Source organism: Heterodontus francisci, chromosome 36 (assembly GCF_036365525.1).
Source record: "Heterodontus francisci isolate sHetFra1 chromosome 36, sHetFra1.hap1, whole genome shotgun sequence".
Lineage (NCBI taxonomy): Eukaryota > Metazoa > Chordata > Chondrichthyes > Heterodontiformes > Heterodontidae > Heterodontus > Heterodontus francisci.
In genome coordinates this window covers 5,018,932-5,030,947 of record NC_090406.1, presented here as the reverse complement: position 1 = coordinate 5,030,947, position 12,016 = coordinate 5,018,932, and the positions used below count along the sequence as shown (strand labels likewise).

Below are 12,016 nucleotides of genomic sequence, written 5' to 3'. Positions count from 1 at the left end.
TTTTGTTGAATCTACTCCAATCCTCGTGAGCAAGTTACTGTGGGGGTCCACAGCCCCCCTGGGACAATCTAACACACCACCCACCCACATCAGATACCGAGTTGTCTCCTGGGTGTTGTTTGCAGTGGGAGATCAATCTTTCATTCCTGGAGACTCAGTGTAAAGCTGGGAGGAATAGTCAGCCTGCTGCAGACTGCTCGCCTCGGCCAAGCTGTTGGTCACCTTGACTGGTCATGCCCTTCCTGGCTCAGGGGCTTTGGAATTTTTTCTCATTATCATACCACATTTCTCTGAACAATTGTTATTGTTTGAGTCAGTTATGGCTCAGTGGGGAGCCTCTTGTTTCTGAGACAAAAGGTTGTGGGTTCAAGCCCTACTCCAGAGACTTGAGCCCATAATCCAGGCTGATGTTCTCCCTGCCAGTACTGAGGGAGTGCTACACTATCAGAGGTGCTGTCCTTTGTCTGAGACATTAAACTGAGACTCCATTTACCCCCTCAGGGGGTCATAAAAGATCCCATAGCACTATTTTAAAGAAGAGGGGGGGGGAGTTTTCCCTGGTGTCCTGGCCAACATTTATCTCTCAACCAACATCACTGAAAAATATACATTGCTGAGTGTGGGATCTTGCTGTGCGCAAATTGGCTGCTGCGTTTCCTACATCACAACGGTGACTACACTTTTAAAAAAGTACTTCATTGGCTCTGAAGCACTTTGGGACATCCTGCGGTCGTGAAAGGTGCGATAGATATGCAAGTCTTTCTTTTCTCTCTGTACTGGTCGGTATATTTACCCACAGGGGAGCAATAATCAGGGAGGGGTTAATGTGAATCTCTGAAGCATAAGCAGAAACTAGCCTAATCCTTAACTTTCTTTCTTCCCCAGTTTCAGTTTGTAAATTCGTATCTTAGTCTTTTCTACATTGGATTCTACCTCAAAGATATGGAGCGCCTCAAAGAGGTAAGATCTCATTGTTCCCAGCTTGCGCTGCACAACTCAATTCTCTAATGAAGCTGGGCACGATGGGCTGAATGGCCTTGTTCTGTACTGTATGGTTCTGTGATAACAGGAAGAGATGTATTGTGAGTTGGGGCCTGCAGCCACAGAACTTCTTTGCAAGTTCATCGCTGCTTTGCTCCTTTCCTGAATGCAGAGGCTGCAAACAATTGCAAGTCACAGCCGTCTTTCTTTATTTCACTTGTGTTTTCATTTTGCTCTTTCTTTCCTCTCTCCTCCGCAGATGTTGATAGTCTTCTCCCTGTCTAAAAGCCTTATCCGTCAGCTAAAAGATGCCCTTCTCCCGTACATTGTCCTCAAAATCTATCTCCTCCTCATCTTCAAACGAAACGTGGCGCCCAGGGCCTACACTGTCTGCTCTCGATGGTTTCGGTGCCAAGTATAAACAGGCTTGGCCTGCTGTTGCATGCTTTGCAATAAGGGGAAAGGGCAGAGTTCAATCTAGGCAAAACCATTGGCTTCATCGTGTCAAATTCTCCTGACCCAGAAATGTTCCGTTGAAGTTAGTCGATCTGACTTCGATTTGTCTTTTAAAAAAAAAAAATCTGTTCCTCATTTATTGACCATCCCTACTTGCCCTGATTGACAGGAACTTCTAAAACAATTTCTCGTGTAACGGAGTGGCCTGCTCGGCTATCCCAGCAGACATTGAGTGGGATTAGAGTCATGCGTAGGGGTTTGAAGTTACCTTTCATATTTATTATTTATTCCCAAAGTTATAAGATTTTGTTTTGTTGTACCACTGTGCTTTCCCTTTTGAGAACAGTGTGAATTAGTGCAAGAATCTGCGGACTGATAGGGTGGTGTGTTCGTTCCTTGTACTGTTTCCTTGCAGTTTGGCGTGAAGCAGTGGAAGATTAGGCAGGGTTGGGGTTTGGGTTGTGGTTAGTCCTACAGAGCGGAGAGTTTTAAAGTTCACATAACCCACAAAAACCAGCTCAGAAGTGGGAATGGTCAGTCACCGTGCGTAGAACCTGTACCCCAGTGAAAGTCAGTGTGTGTGTGGAACCCGTACCCCAGTGAGAATCAGTGTGTGTGGGTAGATGAGGGTCGTGCAGTTGATGTGGTCTACATGGATTTTAGCAATGCTTTTGACAAGGTCCCACATGGCAGACTGGTTAAAAAAATAAAATCCCATGGATCCAGGGAAATGCAGCAAGGTGGATACAAAATTGGCTCAGTGGCAGGAAAACAAAGGGTAATTGTTGATGGGTGTTTTAGTGACTGGAGGGCTGTTTCCAGTGACATTCCGCAGGGCTCAGTACTGGGTCCCCTGCTTTTTGTGGTGTATATTAACGATTTGGACGTAAATGTAGGGGGCATGATCAAGACGTTTGCAGATGACACAAAGATTGGCCATGTGGTAGATAGTGAGGAGGATAGCTATAGGCTGCAAGAAGATATTGATGGTCTGGTCAGATGGGCAGAAAAGTGGCAAATGGAATTCAACTTGGAGAAGTGTGAGGTGATGCATTTGGGGAGGTCAAACAAGGCAAAGGAATACACGATTAATGGGAAAATACTGAGAAGTGTAGAAGAAGTGAGGGACCTTGGAGTGAATGTCCACAGATCCCTGAAAGTAGCACGATAGGTTGATAAGGTGGTTAAGAAGGCATATGGAATCCTTTATTAGCCGAGGTATAGAATATAAGAGCAGGGAGGTTATGCTGGAACTGTATAACTCATTGGTTAGGCCACAACTTGAACACTGTGTGCAGTTTTGGTCACCTCATTACAGAAAGGATGTAATTGCATGAGAGAGGGTACAGAGGAGATTTACGAAGATGTTGCTAGGACTGGAAAAATGCAGCTTTGAGGAAAGATTGGATAGGCTGGGATTGTTCTTCTTGGAATAGAGAAGGCTGAGGGGAGATCTGATTGAAATGTACAAAATTTTGAGGGGCCTGGATAGAGTGGAGGTGAAGGGTCAATTCACCTTAGCAGAGAGGTCAGTGACGAGGGGGCATAGATTTAAAGTGATTGGTAGAAAAATTAGAAGGGAGATAAGGAACTACTTTTTCACCCAGAGGGTGGTGATGGTCTGGAACTCACTGCCTGAAAGGGTAGTTGAGGCAGAGACCCTCAACTCATTCAAAAGGAGTCTGGATATGCACCTCGAGTGCCGTCATTTGCAGGGCTACGGACCAAATGCTGGAAGGTGTGATTAGAATGGGTGGATCGTTTTTCGTCCGGCACAGACACGATGGGCCAAGTGGCCTCTGTCTGTGTCTTAAACTTTCTATTCTATGATGTTTAAACACTTTCTCAGTTTACAAACTTCTCCCTCATTTTTATTAATTGGGGTCTGTTTTTTAAGATTTAGGAATAATTTTACAGAAACCTCACTAGCTGAGTGTGGGTCACAGAGTCCGACTGCAAATGTTAAGCCTCATTTCCGTTCCACATTCTTGTGTAATTTCACCTGACAAAATACCCTTCCTGTTGCTGAGAGTAACGCTATGATAATGAGCCAATATGAGAAAATAACACAGAGTAGAAACATGAGTTGAGGTCCTTTGCAAAGAGGTTCCCTCCCACCTCCATCCCCCCACTGCTACAGAGTTCTGTATTGGAGCCGAGTTTAATTTTTCTCCTATTTTATTCCCTCCTGCCCTTGTTTCTCCTTGGGGCCTGGGTACATGCCAGATTGAACCCTGCTGAGCACGCAGCTGAGTGGAGGCAGAGTGTGTGATTCTGGCGAGTTGCTCGTCTGACAGGGAAGGGAGAGGAGGAGCCTGGGTGATGGTATGGGAGCCTGGAATGGATGAATGGTTTGATGCAGCTTTTGGGGCCGTTATTGTACAAGACTGTAGTCTGAACAATGGCACAACACCAATTCAGTAGAAAACAAATGTTAAAAAGCGACTTGCAGTCTTTGAAAAGTCTGAGCGGCATTGTTGCATGTGTAGGGCTGATATAGGCACCTATTGTACCCTAACGCTGAACTTGAACTTTCTAAAATTGGCCTTCTCTCAGTTCTAACCCTTACAAGAGTAAGCTGGATAAAGCATGAGTTGTTTATCAGACCGGTCTGAGGCTGCTGTGTGTGACTGAGTGAATTTGACACTGGTATAAGGGAGAGTGGTCTGGGAAATGCATGTGGCAAGAAACAACTGCGATGCTGAAGTATTTATGGATTGAATTTAAGACAATAGTGAAATCCTGGAGAACAGAATAGCACAGATTTGGAAAGTTGATGAGATCCCGACATGCCTTTGTGTTAGCTTCACTCATCTGGTTGTGTGTTCAAGACCCATTCCAGAGACTTAAGCATATAATACAGGCTGACGCTCTCAGTGCACTACTGATGGAGTGCTGCACTGTCAGAGGTGCTGCCTTTCGGGATGGGACATTAAACCAAGGCTCCATCTGCTCCCTCTGATTGACATAGAAGATCCCAGGGCCATATTTCGGAGGAGAGCAGGGGAGTTCTTCCTGGACCAATATTTAGCCTTCAGCCAACACTAAAACAGATTATATGCTCATTATCACATTGATGTTTGTGAGATCTTGCTGTGCTCAAATTGGCTGCAACGTTTCCTACTTCAAAGCAATGACTACACTTCAAAAAGTACTTAATTGGCTTTAAAGTGCTTTGGGACCTCTTGAAAATGTGAAATGTGCTATATAAATGCAAGTCTTTTCTCTGTGTTTCCCTAAACTCCAGCAACACAATTAACTCCCACGTGGATGAAAAATCTGCAATCATTTAGAAAGCAATGAAATACCACAGTGGGGAGAGTGCAGGGATTGTCTGGATGGAGGAATGAAGATGGGCCGAATGGCCTTTCCTGTCTGGATTTATCAAGTCACTGCTTAGAGAGTCTCCGGATTCCCAGCTCGGAGAATCAGTGCTGTAAGAGATTACCTACTCAAGGCTGAAGGAGATGTTTACTGTAGATTTTCTCAATAAGATGGTGAACTCTTTGTTGCTCACACTCTACTACACACAATACAGGATGAGTAAAACAATCCCTTGGCTCCCTCGCTTTATGCTGACCTCAGCTGGATTGTGTGGTGAGCAGTGCCTTGTTTCCGTTACGATAAAAGCATTTGACCGACTGTCCATTCCCCAACTCCACACCCAGCCGCATCCATCCCTGACCGCAATCCATCATCTGCTTCCTCAGTAGTTGCACTCTGGCCTAACTCAGAAGACTTCCCTCCCCGTCTGTCTGACTCATTTATCACCTCAAGGCTCAAACTCCATGCCTGTACTTGGTGACCATTAGAGGCCTGCTTTAGGTCGGGAAAAAGAACCCAACCCAAACCACAGCGGGACTGGGCCCGACCCAGCCCGAGTCCCTCCGATTTTGCCCCGAACCCGACTCGACTCGAACCAACCCGAGCCCCACCCGACCATCCCTTTACTTACCTTCCTGACACTGAACCTGCAAGAAGCTGCAGCGCATGCATTTGACGTCATAGTGTGTTTTTGTTTGCATTTTCTTTCAACACTTTAGCTTGTTAAAAATATTGAAGCTGGGAAGGAGCTGTTTGACTGGGTGAGGCATTTGGTGATTGGAGGTCATGTGATGAAACTTCAGGGCAATGTCCAGCCAGAGTTAGTAACATTACCTGCACCCCTATCACTAACCAATCCTTTAGCAGCTGTAGAGTATCCACTTCCTTAGCTGGACCCCTATACCAGCCATACCTATACATCTATCCCTAAGCCCCATACCCTACCCGCTTCCTACACCCCTACTGGCACCCGACACCTTACCTAAAACCCCGATACCTCCCTCTCCAGACCTGCAATTACCCAAAATTGTCAGTTTGAGAGCAGGAGTGCAGTTAAGACTCTCGGCTGCAATGGCTGATCTCTTGGCCACTGCAGAAGTGTCGAGGTTAACTGGCCCCTCACTCCCACTGCTCCCGCCCCTCGCCTGTGTGTTGTCAGCGCACAGGGACATCTGCTGCCACAGCACTGTAGACTCGATCTCAGTTAGCAGCTGGCAGGACTGCAGTGCAGACCATGATTACCTTGAGTCAGCACAAACAGCCCAGTCGAGGGGGGAAGGGCAGAGGGGGAAGGGAAGCACATTTACATTTTAAATGTGCCTTTGCACAAAGCCAGAAGTCCTGCAGGCTGTCACTGAGGGACTGGCAGGAGAGGATTGCAGAGATATAGTGGCCAACAGCTGCACTGAATTTCAGTGTTCCCTCTCTAAACAGTGCAAATGTATTAGGATTGAGAAAGAAATCACCTCCCTCCCCATTCCATTCACCCTATTCCCCCTCTCCTGCTCACCCCCCTCTTCCTCCTCCCCTGCTTACCCACCCCCCCAGCTCACCCATCCCCTCCCCCTCTCCCGCTCACCCACCATCCCCCTCCCTTCCACCTCCCTCTCCCCCGCTCACCCACACCCTCCCCCCACCTCTCCCCTCCCCTTCCCCACCCCCGCTCACCCACACCCTCCCCCCTCTGCCCTCCCCTTCCCCCTCCTCCGCTCACCCCCACCTCTCCCCTCCCCTCCCCCGCTCACCCACACCCTCCCCCCACCTCTCCCCCCTCTGCCCTCCCCTTCCCCCTCCCCCATTCACCCACACCCTCCCCCCACCTCTCCCCCCTCTGCCCTCCCCTCCCCCTTCCCCCACTCACCCACACCCTCTCCCCCCTCTGCCCTACCCTCCCCCGCTAACCCACACCCTCCCCCCACCTCTCCCCCCTCTGCCCTCCCCTTCCCTCTCCCCCACTCACCCACACCCTCCCCCCTCCTCTCCCCACTCCTCCTGACCTGGTCTCAGTGCCATCAATCAGGCTTGATCTCGAATTGGAACAATTAAACATTCTGGGTTCAGTTCCACTCTGAGCTCCGCTGCAGTCTGGGTTCACTCTGGGTGCAGATCTTGGAGGGTTGTAGGGTGGGAAGAGGTTACAGAGTTAGGGAGGGTTGAGGACATGGAGGGATCTCAAAACAAGAATGAGTGAGACACAGACATAGAGAAAAAAAACTTGAATTTCTGTCGCGCCTTCCACAATCTCAGGCTGTCCCAAGGTGATTTGCAACCATTGATCTACATTTTAATATTGTCAGTGTTGTAATGTATGCAACATGGCAGACAATTTGCACACAGCAAGATCCCACAAACCACAAAGCATTAAATGACCAGATAATCTGATTAAAGAAGGAGAAGTGTTGTTCAGGACATCAAATAAAGGTCATGGGATATATTTACATCCACTTGAAAGGGCAGACCTGGCTCCGGTTTAACATCTCATCCAATAGACGGCACCTCTGACAGTGCAGCACTCCTTCAGTACTGCTCTGTGGGTACGGGATTCAGGTGTGGGTCTGTCAGGCAACTGAATATCTTGAAAGGACCTTGAGAAATCTGTAACAGGAGGTCTTGCGAGGAGTAAAATGGACAATTCCAGACTGTTTGTTAAATCTGACCCACACCAGCTTCTATTGTGGGCATCAGCCATGGCACAGAGTGATTATAATGCACTCCAAATGATCAGTATTCTTGGGGCGTTAACAGGGATGGTTTGGTATTGGAAATGGGCTCACAGCCACCAGTGAGCTCCTGGGGTCAGTGGGCTAACACTTGCTGTTGTGGGGACTGCAGAGAAAGGCTTGCTACCTGGATATAAAACACAGCAGGAGCGTGTGGCTGCAGCAACCACTCAGACTGACTGAGGGAATGCAGCAATTACATCAGCCACTTTCTATGCTCAAAGAATCAGTTGCAGATTTACAACATCAGCAACTTCACAGGATCATTGAGAGGCCAGTCACACGGAGAGAGTAGAATTGTTTAAAGAGGTTCAGTTAAGCAGAGGATCTAGAAACAGAATGTCCCAACACTGACTGTGTTTTGTAACAGGACTGTCTCCCAACACAGACTGTGTGTGTGTACTTAAGAAGATAAGAAATTGGAGCAGGAGCAGGCCATTCAGCCCTTTGAGCCCGCTCCGCCATTCAATGAGATCATGGCTGATCTTCTACTTCAACACCATTCCCTGCACTGTCCCCATAACCCTCGATGTTTTTAATATGGAGAAATCTACCGATCTCAGTCTTGAACATACTCAATGACTGAGCCTCCACAGCCCTCGGGCAGAGAATTCCAAAGCATAGGACTGAGTGTCCCAGCACTGACTGTGTGTGTATAACAGGACTGAGTGTCCCAGCACTGACTGTGTGTGTGTAACAGGACTGAGTGTCCCAGCACTGACTGTGTGTGTATAACAGGACTGAGTATCCCAGCACTGACTGTGTGTTTACAACAGGACTGAGTGTCCCAGCACTGGCTGTGTGTGTAACAGGACTGAGTGTCCCAGCACTGACTGTGTGTGTATAACAGGACTGAGTGTCCCAGCACTGACTGTGTGTGTATAAGGACTGAGTGTCCCAGCACTGACTGTGTGTGTGTGTAACAGGATTGAGTGTCCCAGCACTGACTGTGTGTGTGTAACAGGACTGAGTGTCCCAGCACTGACTGTGTGTGTATAACAGGACTGAGTGTCCCAGCACTGACTGTGTGTGTAACAAGACTGAGTGGGTGCATATTATGGTCCTGTGGTCCTTTTCTGCATCGATACCCATTTCCATTGCAAGTGCAGGGGGCTGGGTGAAGGTGTATAGTGCTGAGGGGTGGGAAGAAATAATTTCAGTGAATGATTTGAAGAGTGTCGTCAGTGAGTTGCTCCAACTGTGGGACGTTTATCTTCTCTTTATATCTTTTTGCTGACAGATGTTGGCTGCTCTTTTAATAACCAGGCAGATTATCCAGAATGTGAAGGAGGTTCTGCAGCCCCTTTTCTATGAGAAATATAAGCAGGGACACCTCACCCTTCAAGTGACAGTGAGGATGCTGAGAAACATGTTCAAGCACTCGCCAGAACAGGTCAAGGAGGGCAGGGACAGTCCAGAGGAAGCGGGTGAACAGGATTCGGGAGAGCTAGACCCCAACCGGGGCAACGGGACGCAGGAAAGTAAATGCGAGAATGGGGCATGTGGAGCCCCTGAGGAAGAGGAAGAGCAGAACAATGAGGAAGGCGATGAGGAGAGTGTCCTGGACTGCGGCCTTCGCCTCTCGAAGAAAGTGAGCTTCGCCGGGAGTGGGCAGAAAGTGGTCAAGGAAGAGAGGAGCTGTGAGATGGAGGGGCTCTTGCAAGGCATGCTGATGGAGGAGGGGAGTCCTATCCTGGTGGAGAGAGGGGCCGAGGGAGGACTGGTGTTTGAACTGTGTGAGCACGATGCGAAGATCCAACCAGATTATGGTGATGGCGGGGAGGATGGGAAGGAACTGAGTGTGATGCTCAGACAAAGGAGAAAAGACAAGAGCAGCGAGCAAGAGGAGAATACTGAGACTGCGGCCAACAGACTCTCCTGGATGGACCCACCAGAGGATTATGAAGATGCTCCTCTCACTCAAGGAGAAATTGAGAGCTGCATGCAAAAATATGAGGTCAGTGCTGAGACAGTCAATCCCGTTAAACATACAATCAGACATGTTATACACACACAGTCAGTCCTGTTAAACAGTCAGTCCTGTTAAACACAGTCAGTCCTGCTAAACACACAGTCAGTCCTGTTATACATACAATCAGACATGTTATACATAGAGTCAGTCCTATTAAACACAGTCATTCCTGTTATATACACAATCATACTTGTTAAACACACAGTCAATCCTGTTAAACTCGCACAGTCAGTCCTGTTATACACAGTCAGTCCTGTTATACACGCACAGTCAGTCCTGTTAAACACAGTCAGTCCTGTTATACACACACAGTCAGTCCTGTTATACACAGTCAGTCCTGTTATACACACACAGTCATACCTGTTAAACACAGTCAGACCTGTTAAACACAGTCAGCCCTGTTAAACACACACAGTCAGTCCTGTTAAACACAGTCAGTCCTGTTATACAAACACAGTCTGTCCTGTTATACACAGTCAGTCCTGTTATACACACACAGTCATACCTGTTAAACACAGTCAGACCTGTTAAACACAGTCATACCTGTTAAACACACAGTCAATCCTGTTAAACACACACAGTCAGACCTGTTATACACAGTCAGTCCTGTTATACACACACAGTCAGTCCTGTTAATCACAGTCAGTCCTGTTATACACAGTCATTCCTGTTATACACACACAGTCAGTCCTATTAAACACAGTCATTCCTGTTATACACACAGTCATACCTGTTAAACACACAGTCAATCCTGTTAAACACACACAGTCAGACCTGTTAAACACAGTCAGTCCTGTTATACACACGCAGGCCATCCTGTTATACACACACAGTCAGTCCTATTAAACACAGTCATTCCTGTTATACACACAGTCATACCTGTTAAACACAGTCAGTCCTGTTATACACACACAGTCAGTGCTGGGACACTCAGTCCTGTTACACACACACAATCAGTGCTGGGACACTCAGTCCTGTTATACACACACAGTCAGTGCTGGGACACTCAGTCCTGTTATACACACACAGTCAGTGCTGGGACACTCAGTCCTGTTATACACACACAGTCAGTGCTGGGACACTCAGTCCTGTTATACACACACAGTCAGTGCTGGAACACTCAGTCCTGTTATACACACACAGTCAGTGCTGAGACACTCAGTCCTGTTACACACACACAGTCAGTGCTGGGACACTCAGTCCTGTTATACACACACAGTCAGTGCTGGAACACTCAGTCCTGTTATACACACACAGTCAGTGCTGAGACACTCAGTCCTGTTATACACACACAGTCAGTGCTGGGACACTCAGTCCTGTTATACACACACAGTCAGTGCTGGGACACTCAGTCCTGTTATACACACACAGTCAGTGCTGGGACACTCAGTCCTGTTATACACACACAGTCAGTGCTGGAACACTCAGTCCTGTTATACACACACAGTCAGTGCTGAGACACTCAGTCCTGTTATACACACACAGTCAGTGCTGGGACACTCAGTCCTGTTATACACACAGTCAGTGCTGGGACACTCAGTCCTGTTACACACACACAGTCAGTGCTGGGACACTCAGTCCTGTTATACACACACAGTCAGTGCTGGGACACTCAGTCCTGTTATACACACACAGTCAGTGCTGGGACACTCAGTCCTGTTACACACACACAGTCAGTGCTGGGACACTCAGTCCTGTTATACACACACAGTCAGTGCTGGGACACTCAGTCCTGTTATACACACACAGTCAGTGCTGGGACACTCAGTCCTGTTATACACACACAGTCAGTGCTGGGACACTCAGTCCTGTTCTACACACACAGTCATTGCTGGGACACTCAGTCCTGTTACACACACACAGTCAGTGCTGGGACACTCAGTCCTGTTACACACACACAGTCATTGCTGGGACACTCAGTCCTGTTATACACACACAGTCAGTGCTGGGGCACTCAGTCCTGTTATAAACACACAGTCATTGCTGGGACACTCAGTCCTGTTATAAACACACAGTCAGTGCTGGGACACTCAGTCCTGTTATACACACACAGTCAGTGCTGGGACACTCAGTCCTGTTATACACACACAGTCAGTGCTGGGACACTCAGTCCTGTTATACACACACAGTCAGTGCTGGGACACTCAGTCCTGTTACACACGCACAGTCAGTGCTGGGACACTCAGTCCTGTTATACACACACAGTCAGTGCTGGGACACTCAGTCCTGTTATACACACACAGTCAGTGCTGGGACACTCAGTCCTGTTACACACACACAGTCAGTGCTGGGACACTCAGTCCTGTTATACACACACAGTCAGTGCTGGGACACTCAGTCCTGTTATACACACACAGTCAGTGCTGGGACACTCAGTCCTGTTATACACACACAGTCAGTGCTGGAACACTCAGTCCTGTTATACACACACAGTCAGTGCTGGGACACTCAGTCCTGTTACACACACACAGTCAGTGCTGGGACACTCAGTCCTGTTACACACACACAGTCAGTGCTGGGACACTCAGTCCTGTTATACACACACAGTCAGTCATTGCTGGGA

General features: G+C 47.9%; 1 protein-coding gene across 2 annotated transcripts in view; it reads left to right on the top strand.

Annotated features, from left to right (window-relative positions):
- Window positions 1-12,016, top strand: part of ano8b (anoctamin 8b) — a 126,409-nt gene that overhangs the window by 88,267 nt on the left and 26,126 nt on the right. For both annotated transcript variants that reach the window (XM_068016013.1, XM_068016012.1), the window contains 2 exons: window positions 886-960; window positions 8,722-9,438. In XM_068016013.1, the coding sequence (XP_067872114.1) occupies window positions 886-960; window positions 8,722-9,438 (792 nt within the window). The remainder of the gene's footprint in view (window positions 1-885; window positions 961-8,721; window positions 9,439-12,016) is intronic.